The 21,387-nt window shown below is 40.6% G+C and overlaps 1 protein-coding gene across 2 annotated transcripts in view; it reads right to left on the bottom strand.

The window, feature by feature from the left end:
• Positions 1 to 21,387, bottom strand: part of KCNH5 (potassium voltage-gated channel subfamily H member 5) — an 825,104-nt gene that overhangs the window by 449,452 nt on the left and 354,265 nt on the right. For both annotated transcript variants that reach the window (XM_085626196.1, XM_085626195.1), the window contains exon 6: positions 15,872 to 15,987. In XM_085626196.1, coding sequence (XP_085482322.1) covers positions 15,872 to 15,987 — 116 coding nt within the window. The remainder of the gene's footprint in view (positions 1 to 15,871; positions 15,988 to 21,387) is intronic.

Consider the following 21,387-nt stretch of genomic DNA (forward strand, 5'->3'; position numbering starts at 1 on the left):
AACAAAGTGGTTGCATACATTTCACTGTGCAATCTCTTAGTATACTCTATTCCACATAAGACTCCTCCGCTGTTACTCACAGGAGATGTTTAGTTCAGCTTTGGTTTGCATTCCAAGAGTAGAACTATGTGAGAACGCAACTACATTTTGCAGACTCAAACCAGACTAAATAGATTCTAGTTCTCCTAGGGGACATGGGCCCTATAGGGGCCTGACTACGTGACAATCACCAGACGTCAGAGGGTCTTTTCAGGCAACTTAATTGGCCTTTTGGTATTATTTCTATTGTTAGTTGGAGACTTTCTCAAATGCCTAAAACCTCTCATCTTCTCATCTTCTGTGGCCTTTCTTTCTGCTCATGGAGACTTGAAAAGATTCTGCTGACCAAGGGAGATGTCGGATCCAAAGAAGAATTTGGATCCCCATGAGTTGAAATTGATGGCTGAAGAGTTCTGACTTACAGGGGAGCCCACTCTCCTCACTGTCCCCAGGATGATAAGACCAAATAAGATTATGAGCTAGGCCTTCTGGCATCGGCGTTAGCCAGTCCTCACAGTTGAGTCCCCCTATGTAGAATATGAGAAAGGAGATTGGGGCTAGAATGGAACACAGAGGACACTGAGTATGGAGCGACCAGCCAAAACTGTGGCTTGGTATGCCTGGTTTCATGGAGCAGTTGACACAAGGGTCAAAGAATAGAAAGGAGACATAAAAAGTAGCCTAGCTGAGTGAAGCAATTTAGACTAGAAACATCAGGGTATTTATGAGTGAAAGTAAAACACAATTGAAATATTGACAAGAGTAGTGTGATCAGGCAGATTTATGAGCATCGCCCTAGCTTGCCTGCCTTCTTTGATGAGAAAAACAATGGTGATAGCCACGTTGGAAAAATACATTTGCCCAGTAACCTGAGGATGACTCCTGGATCCACAACTCTGCCCCAAAGAAACGCAGGAAAAAGTCCTGCAGGGATGTTTATTGGGGAGGGAGGGAGTACTCTCCGATACTGCTGATTGCAGCAGAACTGTTGAGTAAACTCAGCAGCATCATACAGATGAAGTAGTTGGGACATAAAGACATGTTGCATGATGTGCATCCAATGCCAAAACCAGTAGAGTCTGAATAGTTAAAATTGACAGTAGTGACTCAGAAAGAGGTAGCTGACAGAGCTAAAGAGGAAGAGTATTACAGTTTAAGGCAATGGAAAAGATAAAAGCTACGTACCAACAGTTATTACTGCTGATAAGAAAAAAAAAACAACTAGGAGCGTGTCAGCAGCATAAAACAGGGGCAGCCAAACTGCATCACATTTCAGTACTTATTAAGGTGTTCACACCAGCTTTGGCGGCACCAGGATCAAGGACAGAGGTGCACATAGCCAGGCAAGGACCAAGAGAAAGCAGCACAGAAACAGGGTGCACTTGAGGAGGGACTACAGAGGTGTCATGTGAGCAAAATTAATAATTCCTTGGACTTCCATAGAGGTAACTGATTTGTATGCTGGGGCAGGAAGGCATTTAAGGACCTCTTTAAATATGCCCTTTGGAGAGTTACTGTAATATTGCAACTGGTAAATACGAATATGTAACGTTACAACGCGATGATTTACATCACGGTATGTTACATCGCAGTTATTACAACGCAAGTCGTTACAACAGCTTGTGCTGGAGGGCACTGGATTTAGGAACAGTATGATTTACTATTCCAACTCCAGCCTACGTAATAGTAGGGAAGGTGTTGGAATAGTAAATCATACTATTCTTTAGTGTATAACGCCATCCAGCGCTAGTCGTTGTAACAACTTGCGCTGTATTTACCGCGATGTACACACACCGCGGTGTAACGACCGCGTTGTAAAGGTCGTTCGCCGGTAAATACTGATACTGCTGGGCCAATATTTACAGCGTGCCGTATTACCATGTCATTTTGAGTTCTGCACCTCAGAATGAGGAATAATGTAGTAATACCACACGTTTTCCCCATTCCAAATTGTGAAACACAGAATATTTGCTTGGCACAAATATGACCATGTATTAACTGGCGAAATATGTACATGGGGCGTAGCTATTAGTGGTGCAATCAGTACCTCAGCCTAGATGTGGCAGGTAGGTCCCAAGCTGCCCTGTACTGGCTGGAGTCAGATTACTGGTCACAAGCTGTGAATGATTTACACAGAACGTTACTGGGACCTAGTACTGTCTTTACATTAGAGGGAGAGTCAGTAAGGTGCAAGGATTATCCAGAAGAGAATAGAGTATAATAAAGAAATGAAAGAGGAAAACAAGAAAAGGAACTGGTGAACAGAGCTGAGAAGGGGATAAGAATGAGCAAAAGGGGACAACGAAGAGGAGGAGAAAAGGGACAGAAATAAGGATCAAGGAAAGAACAGGCAAAAAAGATAGAATATAGGGAAGCAATGACAAGATATTGATGTGAGGAAAAGGGAGGAAGAAGATAGAGAGGACAGATAAAGTGAGGCTAGAGAGAAAAGGACAGGATGCTGATAGAAGATAGAGGATACAAGAGAACTGGAGGAGAGATGAAAGGGAACACGAGGAGCGAGTTTAAGGTGACCAAGCAAAGAAAAGGGAGAAATAAGGATGAGTGAGAGACTGGTAGGGAAGAAAGAGAGGACAGGATAGGGTGGAGAAACGGCAAATGCAGACAGGGCCTCACAATGCTTTTATTCTACGGGGCATTTCCCCAATGGGCCAGAGGCCTCGGAGACGGGTTTTGAAAGCCTAGGTCCCTCATAGTGCCACTGTCACTTTCTCCAGATTCTAGAAGGTAACATCAGCAGGCATAGGTAGGCTTCAAGAGAGAGGGAAGGTAGAGAAAAAGTGATCAGAGAAAGAAAAGCAAGAAGGAAAGCTAGACAGTGGATGGAAAGAGAGAGATGGCGCTAGGAGACAAAGTGAGCAGGGTTGGTTTAAACATGTTTGCCTGGTCTACTTTTGGTTTCCCACTCTAGACTTGAAGGTAGGACAGATATGAGAGAAGGATGCAGACATGGAGGAGAGAGGAAAAGCCAGGTAGCAGGAGAAACTTGGTGACCTGTAACTACCAATAGTGCTGCATGTATATTGATACACAAATGGTGGGGTGTATTGAGTCTTTTGCACTACAGTTATGACTGTCTTATTATTGACCCAGGATGTAGGGGCCACTTTTCTTTCTTTTAATAGGGCCCGCAGAACTCTTCCTACACCATTATATGTGTGCCATGAAATGCAAAATGTGGTACTTGTGACACCAATTTCGGGTACAAACTCCTGTTTTTACTCAAACAGGGCTTACCAGCTATCTTGGAGAAATGACCCAAAAACTGTCATAAGAGATGTGTTTACTGATGCCTTTCAGTGAGATTTGAATGTCTATCCATCACAATCGTTTCTCTGCTTTCCAATCTCCCCGCCCTCTCTTACGTACCAAGTTTAATTTGGCTGGGGGGGGGAATACATTTGATTATATAAATGAATATAGTTGGTTCATGGGTTGAAACACTAGCACTTTAAGTCTTGGATTCAATGACCACTTTATCATACTGTGAAATACACATTTGTATAGTGACACGAAGTGCCAGAGTCTAGTGGACTTTGGGTAGAAACCATAGCACTTTAATTTCTTAGATGCACAGACCACTGTTAGGATAACTGTTGGAAATGACCTTATTTTGCATGGAAATCCCCCAGATTTGTGCCTTCTTTTGCTGAACCTGTTGTTGCTGGCTGCAGGCCTCTGCACACTATAGTCCTTCTAACCAACAGTACAGTGCTTGGACTCTCCTCTCTAAACATGTTAGAATTGTCAATACATATTTAATTTGCTTTCAAGCCCCCAGCCAATGGTACCACATACCAGATGTACCCGTGGTCTGAAAACTAAAAGCTACTAGTGGGCTGCCGCACTCATTGTACCACCCCCTAAAGCAGCCCTGTAAAACGTGTCTCCAGGGCTGCACTGCAGCATTCATATGCAGTTTTAAACTGCCATTTCGATTTGGCAAAACAAACCTTTTGCCAGGACTAATCCTTTATTTTTACTAGTTTAATGTCATCCCTAAGGTAGGCCATAAACACATATTGGGCAGGGTGCATGGTGTTTAAAAGAAGGGCATGTTGTTTAACCTTTTACATATCTTGGCAGGCGAAAATCTCAAAAGTTGATTTTCATTGTGGCACGGCTGGCTTTCCCACTGGAAAACACTGGGTTACACTATAACAACTGATAGTGCTTAGTTTCAGTTTGGGAGCATCTAAAAAATTATTTAAAGGACTCTGTCAGTCAAACTAATTCAATTCAGCTGTTTAGCCATAAAATGACAAACACATTTGATAAAACACAAGTTACAAAATATACAAAGGGATATCCATAAAGTGCTTATAGTAATTAAAGTGCTGTAATAGTTTCCAGAAAATGAGTATAACATATACACAAAACTATTTTTATCAAATACAGTACATTAGAAACAAAACATTATATAGATAAAGGTCCACTAAATCAAGAAAAAGGACGTTTCAGCTTAAAAACTTCATAAAACAAGGATATTTTGTACCAGGAAAAGTCCAAACATTCAGTTCTCTACGAATTCTCAATGCTTGCTGAACATAACTAAGGATTGCATGTCCTAGAAATAAAGAGCTGAGCCGCTGTAAAAAAAAAAGGATAGGTCTACAAAAACTTTGATTATTTGAGCGTAAAATGGTCCCTAAAATCCGGACTGTAGGCATAGTATAAAAACCACCAAAATACATGGAATGGACATGGGATAGCCAACTAATATTATCCTAGGGCCAGCAGGGCAAGGTAAAAAAAGCAGGTGCCCTGCTGTGGAAAAGCTCCGGAAAGTGAACTGTGTACAATCAAAAATGTGTTAAATAAAGTCTATGTTCAGCTGTAGAAATCCATTGTAGAAGAGGTGTGTTACACTTGACCCCTATTTCTAACAAGGTGCAATCATATCAGTGGTTGTAATCTCTATATGGTGGCGGACCATGTCCAGCGTCAGGGCCTTAATAATTCTTGTGATAGTTCTATAATCATAGAAAAGAGATTTTACCCTGGCCCTTGATTTATTGTCAATTTCATTTGGACAGTAAAATAAATTTTGAACACCAAGTTTTGTAAAAATGTTTTTATATATTTGAGCCAAGGGATAGAATCCCTGTGATCCAAATTGACACAGTCTGCTAAAACTTGGTAAGAGAATTGGTGTAAGGCAAATGCCATTTCTTTAAAAACAGTAGGAGAGGTGCAATTTTTATTTTTCTATCTCTACAGGAAAGACCAGCTTTTGCATGAGTTATAAAGCTGGCCACACTTTTTGTGACTGCTAACAATCTGCCAAGAAATGTATTTTGAAATACTTGTAAGCCCTGTAGGTCAGTGCAGCCCTAAACACCCGCTACATAGGTTCCCAAAGAGAGGCATTTGGCATTGTAAAGTGAAATGAATTGTTTGACAGGTTTTTGACCAAGTTTTCTGGCAAATTTAAAAAAAACACCCGCAGCCTCTACAGTTTTAAAAGCCCTCTGTGATGAAAGCTTCTCCCACTTAACATTTGAGTCCATTATGATTCCAAGATAATTACAATTTGGGACCTTGGTAATAGTAAAACTAGCAAGCGGGTATTCTTTGGCCCACAGGCCATGATGTATGATTTTTGGCGGTTGACCTTTAATTTCATTTCACCCATGAGTTCATTAAAACAAGTAGTTGCTGTAGTCCATTTGTGGTGCGAGAAATGAGCACTTAGTCGTCCGCATAGAGAAGAACAGTCACAGGTCGGTTATCCACCCTGGTACAATCCTTCCTTTGACCATCAGCACTTGATCGAGGGAATTGATATAAAATAAAAATGAAAATGGAGCGGGTAAGCAGCCCTGTCTAACCCCCCTTTTGGTCCCAAAAAGGGGGGTGGATTTTTTATCCTGTCCATACCTCACTTGAACAGTAGTGTCCCAATAGATGCATTTTACCAGTGAGGCCTTGATCTCTCACTCCGTCATCATGTTACAGAGCCTGCCCCGTCTACCAGGTCGAAAATACTGGAGAGGTCAATAAAAGGTAAGTGAAGAGAACCTCCGTTGGCTTTGATGTACTTGTCCATGAGCAGGAGATGGTTCAGGGACTGTTCGACTGTGCTACAACTGGGCGGAAGCCATACTGAACCTCTGAGAGAAAACATCTCAACTCTGTCCAATCTTCCAGTTTATGGAGGATCACCCTCCCTTACTCTCACTCCAAACTGGCACGTATACTTTACAATTCCACCAATATTGAATCATTCTTGAAGCAACCATTATCGCTAGAGCCAACACTACAGATTTGTTCGGATTACACCTCACTGGTACAGCAGAGTAAAAATGGGCCAGGATAGATTCTGTTGGTTTTTTAGGGCAGTATTTGAATCATTAACTTACATTGTATGTATCTGCTCCAATCTTCTGGAGCTACGCAGATTTTCTTTAAAGTCAATATTTAGATTGCTAAACATTTGTTAATGTGCCCTGGCAGTGGAACATTCATTTGCCTTGTGATTTAGGCCACTCAACAGTGAATTTCTTAAGGTTTATGAAGCATGCAATCAAAGTATTGGATGTCAAGACCTCACTGAGCTGCACAGTGAAGTGAGCAATCCAAACGGACATCTGTGCTGCATATGACGTTGCAAGAAACTAGGCAAATTGCACTAATTAAATGATCATTTGAATGTGCTCTTTTATTTACATTGCGCTAGTGCGTTTTCCTTAACTTATTTTATTTGTTTAATGTGCTTCTGCTATGGTTTTTGTTGCAGATTCACAAAGACCTGACTGTTCAGCTTTTGCACAATAGTATAGCCAGGCGTGGAGTCCGAGATGTAGAATAAAGATGCCCATGATTGGTGCAGGAAGAGACGGGTGGATTGGTGGTCAACCAGGTCCCAAGTAGAAATCAAGACTCCCACCCAGCTGTGCTGTTTGAAGAGATGTTAATAGGGATAGTACTTTGGTGAGTATATGATATGTATCATGGGTTAAAGGACTGATGGATAGTGGACACACAGGAAATGGGTGAGTTGTATCAGCCAGAAGTCTATCCCTCTGCAATTATGTCAAAGCGGCAATATAAAAATGCAATATAAATGAATGATTAATAGCGCTGCATAATAGCCATGAATTGGAGGGCCCTTACATATCGAGATTTATTGCACGGTTTGTGGGTGTTGTTTTTATAAACTTTTCCAATGATTGTAAGTAGTGATACAATGATGTATTGATTCATTCTTCCATGTTCGATTTAGGGAAAGAGGGATACTGTGGGATAGTTTACAGTAAAACACGCAGAATATGCTGCAGAAGTGGGTATGGGCACCTCTTGGAACTTTTACCCCATTGGCTAAGGAGTGGCCAGGAATTTCCCCCACCAACAGGCTGGCACTGGGCATAAATGTGGCATCGCCAGTACCCTATTAAGAAAACTCTTGGACCTGTGATTAGAAAAAGGACTGCTCTGCAGTTGCAGAACCTGAAGGAAAAATGGATTTGTTTGCCTTGCACTCAGGCCTGCTGAAGTGACTCCAAAGGTCGGTTGGCTGACCTCTTGTTTGAGCTATAGCGACACAACAAGCTTCCAGAGGCCCTTTCCCTGCAACTGCCTAATTGATCAGTATCAACTGGATTTGCCTGGGACCCTTCTGCTGGCCTCTGTCCGAGTTAGTCATAATCTCCAAGTGGCGACCCAAGCGCCTGGACTCTTGCCTGCTGATAGATTGTACTTCTCCTACCCCCAAACTGCAAGAAGGGGTATTTCTTTTGCCAACTTTCTGCCTGGAGAACCAACAGAGATCAGCTATCAGCATTGATCACCGTTTGGCCTCTGCTTCCTGGGTTGTCCTGTTGAAGTATGAAGTAGACCTGACTTCCAGAAAAGCTTCTAGTTCTAAGTTCGAATATAGAGGGTTTTATCAGGACTGATGCGGAGCAGCTTCCTATAGACATTGAGGTAACAAATACATCGCTAGTACAGGACCTGAGCAGGCATCAATGCTTCTTAAAACAAGGGGCACTTGACGCTTCTTACAAGGTTGGGAAGGTGCAGCCATATTTATACCAAACGGTAGCCACCCGCACCCACATCAAAATTTCATACATCTACCTTCTTGCCCTCCCAATCATGGGCGTTAATCCTACTTGGGCAAGACAAAGAAAAGAAAGATCCTGCAGGCTGTGTAACTAATGCTTTGAATCTTGGCCTCATCTACTGTGTTGCTGTCCCAAACTTGTAATTGACCATTGCCGCCTGCTAACTCCTCTATTATTGGCTCAAGAATTTCACACCTACAAAGCAGCTATGAACTTGTGCTTTTCTCAATCCACACTCGCAACCCTAGCAAGGTTTGAAAAATTTACCAATGCCATCTGCACAACACTTCATCTTTCGTGCGCCAGTTGCAATGATCAGGATTCCACCTGACCCCAGTACCGCACTCCCAGCAGGCCAATAACTTGCACCTTAGTTACATCTGCTAACAATCTTTCTCCCAAGCCCTTGAATCCTGAGCACTTTCGATCACCATAAAGCCATCTTGGATACCCGTAGTCCTGTCCAAACGTCTTGCTCGGACATAGCACTCAGTGACACACTATATTAACTATTTTTTAACAGTATGCATTTGCACTTTATATAGAGTCATTTATTTTACCAAAAATACAAGCACTGTTAAAAGCATGTAGACCTTTGCTGCTTTGTAGTTTTACACACACTCCTACTGATTTTGCAAAAAACATTGATTTGATACTTTGTCTTATGATTTTAGCAATACTTCTATGTTTGTTTTTATCACGTAATGGTCTTGAGTAATTGAACATGAATAAAATCACATCATGTCAATCGGACCCTGCTCTTCAGTAACACACCACAGATCCAGCTTGCCCCGCTAATGACTTATCTATGACCACTTTACCTCCATGAAAGTTTCTAAGGCAGAATTGAAACTTTCCACTGGGATGAAACTGGTCCCTGTATGGAGACCAACACTCCATGACGATCGGCCTTTAATTTTGACCATGATTGGCACTTTGTGTGTTTTGGCTCAATTTTTACTCAAATTAAAAAAATATATATATTCGGTTCTACTAATTGGATTTTTGTCATTATGGTGTCATTTTATTTCTTATAAAATTCTCTATCTAAATTGATTTTAGGATTTTTCTTGTGCTGTGTTTTCACTTTATTACTGATTGAGTACAGCATAAATACTTTACACATTGCCGCTCAGTTAAGCCTGACTGCTTTGTGGCAGGCAACCAACAGTTGAACACAGGTTTATTTAGGGAATTTAGTGTTTTACTGTGACAATAATTGTGGTTCTTATTTAAGATGGGTCCTCACTCAATCTACTAATACTAGTAATAAGCAAAATCCAGATCTGTAATTTTGCATCGAAACATCTGGTAATATTTGATTTAGGAACAATACAACATTATAAGTGCTAGCTGTAATAGTAAAAGACAATGTTCTTCATTTTGAACACACACGACCGATGGTAGCTTCCTGAGAATAAGTAAGAGGCCACTGTGATGCATTTAATTTTTCTCATGGTTGCGAAAATGGTTTGATGCCAGAAAGTTTTAGTTTTTTTATTTACTTTTGCATGTTGATGTCTTTCTGTACTGTGTGGTAGTGAAGACAGCCGTCAAGATGAATATAGCTGAAAAGTGTTTAATACAGAGACGTTTTTTGATAGATACATGTCTCATATTGGGTGTAGACCACAATGAAAGAGCCTTCATTTATTATGTGCAGTTGTACTTGCGTTTTGATGAGTAAAGTAACTGATAAAAGGAAGCTTTCTTGAGAGACTAAAGACAAATGCACAAAATGAATGCGAGATACTAAAGAACTTGAATAGTTGTAGGTAATGTTTCAATGCCCAAGCAACAACCAAATTATACAAATCCAGTGAAGAATTCTGGGATTTTTTTAATGAAAGATCAGAGAAAGAACCTCCTGCCACACATTATGATCATGGATATACAGCAGACTTCATGACAGAAATCGAAAATAGCAACAACAAAATTCTGCAGAATAAATGTGTTTCAGTTGTTTTCAAAAATAGCCTGAAATCTTATGCAGCTTAGCTGAGGGGTCAAGCACCCTGAAAGTTCTCCCTCCTCAGCGAGCTCTTTTAAAGTGGGAGAACTTCAGCTGGTGTAGTTTTGGGACACAATGGGGAAATGAGACAAACCGTGGAATGGTTCTGTAGAAGGTTCAGTGAAATAAGGCACTGCTTAATGGGTAGCTAGTGTAATGAAGGACACGGACTGGGCACATGGTCAAAATCACACGTCAACTGATTATTATCTGCAGGTCAATGCAGTTTTCTGGACGAAACGTCTAAAAGCTTAGGGCCTCAGAAAACACTGCTTCGGGCACCCATTCCCAGTCAGAGTGTTAGAAAAACCATCAACCAACAACTCTCCTCAAATCTGGGACAGAACCTCCTACTCGGCTCCTCCCAATCTGGATTCTGCAGCAGCCACAGCTCCGAGACAGCCCTCATTGCAGCTACCGATGGCATGCAAGCCCTTCTCGACTGAGGAGAGACTGTGGCTCCGATCCTTCTTGACTTCTCAGAAGCCGTTGTTACAGTCTCCCACCACTCACTCATCACAACGCTGCACAACATATGCATCCAAGGAGCAACTCTCAGATGGATTGCCAGGAGAATGCAAAAGGTCCGCCTTCCCCCCTTCACCTCCGACTGTAAGGAAGTCATCTGTGAGGTACCCCAAGGATCCTCGCTCAGTGCTCACCTTCATCAACACATATGACAACTCTGGCCAGCATTGCCAAAACCCATTGACTCAACATCACATCCTACTCCGACGAGACACAACTCATCCTCTCCCTCTCTGAAGAAACCATTAACATCAAGACCAAATTCCACAACTTTATGACAGATGCTGCCAACTGGATGAAGGATAACTGCTTGAAGCTCAACTCCAACAAGACAGAGGTAGTGATTTTCCGAAACTAAAGGGTCAACTCTGTATCCTCTGCATGCTTTGTAAGATATTCAAATGGATAACACAAAGCTCAAGACACACGTTACCCCGGTCCTCCTCTCCAGCTGACTGGACTATGGCAAGCCTCTCTAAGCAGGGATCGCATCTCACATTCTCTGACGACTACAGACCATACCCACCTACTTGAACTATTGCCTAAACTTCCATCAGCCCCACAGACACCTCTGCTCCGCATCCCTTTCTCTAACCCTCACCCCCTGCATCCAACATAGCAGATGTGGAGTTCGCTCCTTCTCCTTCCTAGCAGCAAAGACATGGGACAAGCTACCCTTTCATCTATGGACCTCCCCATCTCTTTCAGAGTTCCTAAAGTCCCTGAAGACCTTACTATTCAGCTTATCAACTGGACCTTGCCAGCACCTGAATACCCTCCTGGGTGGCAAGAAGCACTCTACAAATCTACTGATTGCTTTGATTAACTGTTTACATGTAAAAACAATTCAAGACTATGATGACAAAGGTATGAACCTAGCTACCCTCCTTTGGAAAGTAATGTGCAGTGTTAGCAATTCCACTGTATTTAAATATTGCTGGCAATTATCATGTCACCACCCAACAGCTAGCATGAAAGAACTGAGAGAATATGGATCAATCTCTCGGTCATGGGTTATTTGCTGTCTTTGCAGATCCGTGTAATATTATGTATTAATGTGTCACTGGTGGGCTTTACCTACGCCACTAGGGCAGCTCCTCAATGAGAGAAATTTGGTGAATACAGTTTAATAGGAGAGTCTTACAATAAAACATTTTAAATATGAGATTAGAGATGCTCTATAGTAACTATTGTAATTGCTCAGGAATCAGGCTTTCAAATTGTAAATGGGGGTGTGTACTATCATTCATCACTTCTCAGACAGCTAATTGCAATTCAAAGAAATGTGTGACACTGTATTCACAAAAAGGGTGCAACAGTCTAGACTTGTGCCTGGTGCATCTGTGGGTTTCCAAGAGGACTACAAACCACAGTGTGTAGTGTACTATGGCCAATGAAATAAAACCTGAAGCTTCACAAACATATCCTTGCAGCTTTGCCCCACCTCATTCTTCTCCCTGTTCCAATACTTGTCACCCTCTTTATATGTTCGAATTTTCTTTTTTCTTCCTATACTCTTCCTGCCTCGTTTTTCATACTCTTGCCCCCTTCCCTGTTCACTTTACCTCCTCCCCCTCTCTTTTTTTACCCTTTCTCCTCTGTTCTTCCTTTTTTACCATTCTATTCTTTAATTCTTCCTTCTTCCTACAGTATTTCCCTAGTATTTTCTCCTTACAACTTATCTGTACCCTGCCTTTCCTTTTCCTTTATTTCTCCCATTCCTCTCTTCTTTACCCCTTATTAACTGGCATGGAGTTTAAGTACCTGCTCAGCTGCGCCTTGCTCTTCCATCACAACCCACCCACTTTTGGAACATCTAGGTCAGTTCTAAAACTACGCACCTCCCTGCCCCTTGGTCACATGAGTCTACTGCACAGCTCTCCAGTTCAGCTCACCTCAACCACTGAGCTTGCTCCAGTCTTGGACTGCTGCCCGATGAATTTGGAGATACCAGGGGATGGCAGAGAGTGCATCTTGTCACATACTAAGGTCCTCGGATTATGTAAAACCTGCAGGTTGACTCCAAAATTGCGGGAGCTTCACAGCACCACCGGCATTCATGGTGCGTGCCATCTGACTTATTTTTGTCTGTAATGTGGAGCTGAAATATTTCTACTATTTTCTAGATTTTCAGATCTCACTGTACTGTGTGCATTTAAAACAATAGTTTTTGCTTGCATTGTGTGCGTAACAGAACAAAGTATTGCTGCATGTTTCTTCAGTTCCATTCTCCCTTCACTACCCCTCACTACTTTGTGTCCTTTTTCTGTCTTCATCTGACCCCTGACCGTTTCCTTGATTTGATTGTTTTTCTCCTTCTTTTCTCACCCTTCCTTTTTTTATCCTTGTCCCCTCTATTCTTTCAAATTATTGCTTCTATGGTGCCCTCCTTTTTTCCCTTCCATTCTTTGTCTTATTTTTTCGAACCCAGCGTTCAAGTGATAGCCCCCTCACAAGGATTTTGCTTCTCTTTGCCTGCTTTCCTACTTTTTTATCTACCAATGGAAGTGTCAGCCCTCTGCTTTATCCCCATCCCATAGTCAAAGTCCTTCTCCTAAATCCTAGCCCACCCTACTTAATCATTCCTCCAAGCATTTCAACACTAGTTTAAAGGTAAAGCATAGAGAGATTATAAGTGTCTTTCCAAATGCAATAGAAGAAAATAAATAAAGTATAAAACAAATTGGAGGGGTATCCTGCTATTTATTAAAGATATTACCAAAATTGAGCTACAAACGAATCCCTTGGTCAATTTACTAAGACACTATAATAAAAAAAGGGACTGTTTTCCTGGTCGGTGCCCACTGAAAACCTTATAACACAATTGCTGCTGGCAAACAGACTGACTTTACATAGAAATGAAAAGCTCCTGATGCCCCACTTGCCCCACAATAAACCTGTGGCGGTCCAAAATATAGAACCTATATGCAATAGTAAGGTTAACAGAGAACCTTAAAGATTCAATCAAATGTGGACAACTTTGCAAACATATGTCAAGAAAGATGCAATAGCTGGGAGGGTGCCCAGAACCCTCAAATTACTATGAGTTGAAGGCGTCGATCCATCTCTATAGGAACTGTGGGACCAAAGCTTTGTGGTGAGTGATATTAATTAGAACAGTAGCAGTGATGATATTGAAAGGTTTATTTCATAGGCTTGTAAAGGTTTTATTATTATATTATTTTTGTTATGATGCTATACTGTGTTGCAAGAGGTCACTTCTTTACAAATTTAGACCATTAATGGCCAAATGATCAGGTCTTTTCCTGGCAAATGTTAAATAAAGTTGTTGAAAACAAGTGTCTTTCCTCTGTCAATTGTACACAGGTGCATCTCAATGCCATCATATGCAGTTTCACATTGTATGCATTCTCAGAAGGCAGTGACTATTTCCTCAAGCTAGAAGGTTGCTTCTTTCAATGGGTTTGATCGATGCTGCTTACTGGTGGACTCCTAATTTATTTGATACACTGTGTTTTCACGGGAAGGTAACCTAGGATGTGCTAGCTGGACTCCATTGTCTCCTAATATTTGGTTATTTCAGATGTTGCAGTGCGAGAACCTCCAAGGATTCGTATGAATATCTGTTATTTGGGAAGATCCACTGTCAGTGGGTTGCATCTTCTTGACTCCTGGATGGACTCCGTATTTATTTAATAAAAATCTGACACTTGTGAGGCTGCTCTACTTTGAGAAAATATCCCTAGATTCATATCAATAGGTGCCTTTTTTGGAAGACGCGTCATCCCGTAGGTTTTGCCCTTTTGCAGAAGGTAAAGTCCTCAGACTTTTAATAACTCTGTGGTTTTGGGAAACTGTGTCTTTCAGTGGATTGCACCTTTAAATATCTTAAAAAATTATTATTGTGAAGATCATTTTTTTGCATATGGAGAAACCTTCGACCCCCTGCCTGTTATTCCCAGAGAACCACCCCATCAACGTTAAGGATATCTTTCCTCCCACTTGTGTTACATGTGTTCACGCTTAACAAAGATGCCTACTTTTCTTAAATTGGGTTTCCAAAACGACACTCTCTAACACAATCTGAGAGCCATTAATGCAAATCTGCTAAACCTGACAGATTGAACTGAAAGTCCCGTGGCGGGAAGTCAATCTGCATTGTAATAGCTCTGCATGGAGTTCAAATCTCAAGAATCAACCTAACATGCCAACTTCTAAACATTACCTGCAATAAAACCCCTTCAAAGAGACCTGCCCAAGAAACCATTGGCACTGCCATTCCCCAAGAAGGCAAGGGCTCCTCTGTGCACATTTTGACCTCAGTCTCAAATCGCAGTTGAAATGTATGCATTCATGACCATTCACATGTAGGATTGGCGCCTACATTGTTATCAATGCTTTGAAATGACAATCCATCGTAAACCAGTGATTCACAAAACAAGCACATACACAAATAATTAGATGAAATTGTCTGCATCAGCTCAACCACAACAGATCCTAAGTGCTCACTGTATGCTCTCCACAATGATTTCAAAAGTTAGTACCATAATATAAACATGAAAAACTTGCAAACACAGTGCTGATGGATACTCGGTGGCGGTCCATGCAAGGTACTGTTCCCCAATCCTATGCTTCTAGGGTAAGACCCACATTTGTTTATTTTGTTTCTTCAAACTAATGCTCAGCATCTTACTGTTAGGTGGCAAAGTATTTTCCAAAACCTACAGAAAGTGCAGGCCCGTAGTGTAGGAGACCATAACAATGTTTTATTGGTACAACAATACTTATTTACGCCTAAAGAAAGCGAATAAATCGTGTGCTTGTCTACCTAATCTACTCCTCGTAGATAAAATATGTTACACTGTAACAGAATTTCAGAAATATTTTTACATGATTCATATATTATATATATTTTTAAATAATTAAGAATAGTTTTTGATAAGAGCTTTGTTAATTGTGATCTTTTGGTTCAGCAGTTCAGTTATTTTGAGTTAAAGCACATAGAGTTTCAGGAAAATTCGTTTAAGCTTTAAAAGTAAACAAAAGCTAAAATGCCAGTGTACACTGCTCAGAGCTTTATGCTGGTTGTGCGTTGCAGCGATCACTTATTCAAGTTATTGACGGTTCTAAATGAGCCGGACCTCTATATTAATGATAATAGAACTGTATAGCTTACATTGTGCTTTGAACCTGCCAACAAGCAATTACCGTCAATGAAATGAAGTGAAAAGAGAAACATACTTACTTCTGCTAATCTGGAATGTTTATGCACAGCTTCAGTCTTGTTCACAGGAGTCAGTTGATGCAGAACACCGCCTCTGTTTGTCAGAGCTCGCGTTAATCTGGCCAATTTTGTCCATCCTTAAAAATAAAGGGGGAAACAGATAAATTACATCCTCTCAAACTGACAAATATTCTATTCTCTACTTCTTGAAATTACTCAGTGACTTGAATTCTATTTCGGTGCATAATTTCTAAACACCTGTCCATGAATGTGCAGTTAACTGCTTTATCTTTCATTATGCTTTTTTCTGTTTTTATCCTTTTAATTATTTGCTCAGGACATAACCACTGAAAAGTAGCTTGCCACATCATGAAAAGACAAGGAAAATCTTCACGGTTGTCAAAGTGCTGGGATTGGCTCAGCTAAACAGGAAGCTAAGGTAGTTGGCACTAACTACTGATGTTTTCCTGTATTCTAAGTTCACTGAGAAGTTGCAGAAGAGATACAGCGAATACATTATTAATTAATAGTTTTTCTACAAACATTGGATAACACTAGAATAAAGATAATGCATGATGTGCGACCTACATGTGCACCACCCTGAAAGATATTTCAAGCAAGAGCCGCTACTGTTCCTCTTCCCACGCAAAAGTCTGTAAATTAGCCCATGGAACAATGGGCCCGATTCACAGAACTAACTTAAGACAAAATCCTAAACTTACTACCATTTTGGTATTCACAGAAGGCACTTACTCATTTTGGTATTCACAGAAGGCACTTACTCATTTTGGTATTCACAGAAGGCACTTACTCATTTCGGTATTCACAGAAGTTAGGAGTCCTAACTTTAGGACTCCTAAATGCCTTCTGTGAATACTAAAAGTCTTAAAATTAGGATTTTTCTCAGTTTAGTAGTAGTATAGTTAGGACTCCTAACTTTAGGACTCCTAAATGCCTTCTGTGAATACCGAAAGTCTTAAAATTAGGATTTTTCTCAATTTAGTAGTAGTAAAGTTAGGACTCCTAACTTTAGGACTCATAAATGCCTTCTTTGAATACCGAAAGACTTAAAATTAGGATTTTTCTCAGTTTAGTAGTAGTAAAGTTAGGAGTCCTAACTTTAGGACTCCTAAACTGAGAAAAATCTTAATTTTCAGACTTTCCGTATTCACAGAAGGCATTTAGGAGTCCTAAAGTTAGGACTCCTAACTTCTGTGAATACCGAAGTGAGCAAGTGTCTTCTGTGAATACAAAAATGAGTAAGTGCCTTCTGTGAATACGAAAATGGTAGTAAGTTTAGGATTTTGTCTTAAGTTAGTTCTGTGAATCGGGCCCAATGACTCTAAGAGACTAATTTGCTTATTTCCACAGCAATGGGGGAAGGCATTTGATCTCTCTGTAGCTAACCAAGGCTTATAGGTGGAGAGACAAACCGAAACGATGGCCTGGATTAGACATGTGATGTCAAGCCTAGAGCCACATCCGTTGAGCATTCCAGTCGGTTGTGCCAATAAGGACGCCAGAAGACAGCTCACTACATGGCTGATTGCTTTCGACTTGAGTTCTTGCTAGCCAAGTTACAATTCCTAATAATCCTGTAAACGCTGATATGCTTTATGCTTTTTCAGTGCATCAGAGGCAGCTTCTGTTGGCTGCCTGCATGCATCATGAGATGAAGTGTGCTCAATGAGCTGGTAACCCCTATTTTTTTTGTAACATAGGTATTTTAAAACATGAACCACATTGCAGAGTAAAGGGTAAGAGACTGTGCAATCTGGTATTTAAAATCAAAATTAAAGGTTCAAATTGTATTTACACCATCAGTAATTCTGCTGAATATCTTCCAGTGCCTAGACCTTCATTAGAGGAATGAGTACTCCTGGCAAGGCTTGGATACTTCAGAACAAGATCAGATAACTTGGGAATATTGGGAGAAAAACAACTCAGAAATGGGTAGATGATAGGAATTTAGAATGAAGTGGACCAAATCATGGTAAGCGCTTTGCCAGAAACATTTCTTGAGTCAAAGAGTAGCTGCTACAAGATATGAAGGAGAATGGTCAGAAACATTTCTGGCCATGTTACTCTGCAATTAAAGGAAGTATTCTGAGAATGAGGGAATTCATTTAAAAATGTCGTGAGTCACTCGATCTGACTAATGGAAACCCATAGATCTGATGTTTACTTGTCTGTACTCACATTTTAAACTCCCCTGTAATAGTCTTGCCATTTCTGTCCTAGTCATTTAATGCTTCTTCAGCAAAGCATTACAGCACCAAACCACTTACGTTTTAGAGGTACAAAGAGTATGTAGATTTTGATAAGTAAGAGTTTTATTTTTATTAACTGCTTAGCTGTTAATGGTTTACCAGTCACGTGTTAAGTCAAATTGTTGACACGTGACATCTTTACACTTTGCAGGTCCATTATTTCCCGCTGTATGGAGATTCTAACACAGTCAAGGACCTCTGATTTAAATGTAACCTGCTTTCGAAAAATCATGAAATTACATTTGCTTTTTCCCAAAATATCAGTCATTTGCTAGTCAAATTAAGTGCTTTTAAAAAGAGTATGACATAAGTTTGCATTCCTAAAATCATCCTCTTGCAAGCTTTCTAAAACATACAACCTCGAAAGTGTTTTTTTTACAATTATGTCACAAGTTCTGCAATTGCTAGTTATTAGTTCATATTTGTACGTTTTAGATGTTTACACTTTGCGGTTGAAAAAAATTAGGTGAACCCAGATAGCTAAATGTTACTGACATCTAGAGAGAAGAGAAACAGGTGAACATTGCAAGCATGCCGGGATTGTGTTGGACAGGTTTTTCACACACATTTGGCAGGGGGTATATCTGAAGCCTTTGGCCTGTACTAGGATGTACTCAAGGAACCAAACCATCCTAATACACTCGTAAAACAGAGACATGGGGAATTTGACATGTGTTGATTCTAAAAGCTTTTTATACCCATAGTGCCAAACAAAAACCACCACCCTCTCGCATTTCAACACAGCAGAACATTACAATCACTGCCACCTGTTAACTTCAACTCATTATGCAACCCAATGCCTCAAATATGTTTATGGATTATTTGCAACAAGATGAAAAAATCTGAACCACAATATATCCAGTATGCGATAAATGTACCTTCTTTAAACAAATTTGACAAAAGCTTCATCTGCGATTTTAGGCCCATTGTAGTTTAGCACAGAATGTAATCTACTAACCCCCTCCATTTTTTCTAATTGCAAACTCAGTGTTCTGAAGATGTGCACATGGTTCCATATCATAATACTGAGTTTAGCGTTATGGGCTTGCTCATGTATAGATGCAACAATTTTGACTACCAACACATTAATCATGTACACACACATAGGAAAGCATTGGCCCAACTGGCAAAGATACATTTCCACATATATTTCTTCCTATGCTTGGATGGAGAGCTCAATCTACATGATATTCACACATTCCAGGTAATCTTCTCTCAATAGCAGAATGTACAAGTTTCCGCCCCTTTACATGAGGGGATGGGGAGTAGAGAATCATACACCAGAAATGATGACTGTAAAGTAACTACTAGTAACTTTACAGCTGGATTTCTGAGTCATACTGGTAGGCGGAGATCTCAGTAGCAGAAGCGAAGCTCTCCACTTCTGCTATGGAAATTGTAAATGGGAAGTATAGACACACAGCATCCATCTGTTCTCAATGTCTCACATTATGAACATTAATCCACCAAGCACATACGTTCAGCCAACACTCTATCCTCTCCACTCTTCCCATTAGACTATGTGCCCTTGCCACCCAAGTGAGACCCAGACACCAGCTACATCTCTCAGGATGCATTCTGCCCCATTGAAGAGGAAGAGGAACTTCACTGAGGAGGAAACAGGTGCTATAGTTAACTTTGTTGTTGATGATCACATTAAACTACATTTTCTGGCTCCAGACATTCTTAGTGGAATGGGGAAGGCAGCCATTTTGTAGATATTGATATACTTTGTTATTTCAGTGGGGCGGAGCTAAGCACTGTGGGGATTCTAAAAACGATTTGGTAGGGTGAGAGAAGGCGGGAAAATGAGAGGTTCTTCAGGAGTCAGGTTGCAAAGTCACTTCCTCTAGGCAGAACTGGATCATTCTTTATGTATCAACCCTGTCAATTAACCTATCCTTTCCATCATGCACTCTGGCATGCCATGTGGTCTGCGTGCTCCAGATATTATCAACTTAAAGCTAGGTAAGAAATTAGACCTCTCTATTTTACCACTAGATTTCTACTCCACAGCCCCACCACAACAGTCAGAGAAACAGCACACATATCTCACTAACACACAGCTTTTATACCCCACATTTGAGAAACATTGTATTGAGTATAGTTGTAAGAAATCGGAGTATTTGTTGAAGGGGTGAGAACCCACTTCCAATAATCATGACAGTCCTTGACAGTGAAATAAACCTGTGTTTAACCCCCCTGGTAGCTGTGGCACAAAGCAGTACTGAAACCGTTTTAAAGTAAAAGGACAAAACAAAGAAAATCCCAAAACAACATGGAACAATAGAGAATATTTTAATGCATAAACCGACACCAGCATTACAAATATCTAACAAGTTGAACTAAAGATATGGGTTTTTAAAGCTTGAGTTAAAAATAAAAAAGCCAAAAAGTGTAACCAATCCAAATTATTAACCTCATAACTTTGTGGTTTAAGAAAGAGAATGGAAATTTAGGGAAAATGTTTCCCTCTAACACTGTTCCTAGGTCATTTATTGGAGAGAATTGGAAAGATTTCCTTTGGCAACTCTTCTCTACTAATAACTCACTAGAGAGAGAGGGACTAGAAACAACAAAATACTGCCCACCTAGAATGGAGGAGGCAAAAATGAACCGTTATAATGCCCTCTAACGAGATGGCTAAACAATTTTAACAAAAGAGGCAAGAATAGAAAAGGAAAGACATTGCTTTTCTTAATACTGCCCACTCACACTTTGCAGTGTCATGCTTCATCATAGGGCTGCATCAGACGTCCAGGTGCAGACCAACACACTGGACGGAGCGCGTTTCTTTTGTTTCTGAAGAAGAGTGGTGAGGGGGATAAAAGAAAAAGGACCAAGAAATGAAAAAAAGAAAGAATATTCCCTCAAGAAGCGACCAAAAAGTGCAGATAGATATAGTTAAAACTATCTAAGGCGATAACCACAGTATACCTTTATTCATGTGTCCCCTTGATAGGATTAAAAAGTAGAAGATAGGATATTCAGGAGAGGTAAAGACACCTATATCCCTGCTGCAAAAACCAACATGTTTCGGCCAGTTCTACGTGCCCATCCGGGTCACAATGGCCTTCGTCAGGGAAATGATCCCTTATCTTTTATGATCTTCACCCCTACTAGGGTGTTTACCTCATTTGCAAAGTGGAAAATCTCCAATATCTCACTGTCCGATAATCGTAGAGAGGAATCCTTTTTCTGAAAAAGAACCAAAAGCGTGATTCTAATACCACCAGAGACACACTGACTTCTCTACTGCCATAGCAG

Source organism: Triturus cristatus, chromosome 9, assembly GCF_964204655.1.
Source record: "Triturus cristatus chromosome 9, aTriCri1.1, whole genome shotgun sequence".
Classification (NCBI taxonomy): Eukaryota; Metazoa; Chordata; class Amphibia; order Caudata; family Salamandridae; genus Triturus; species Triturus cristatus.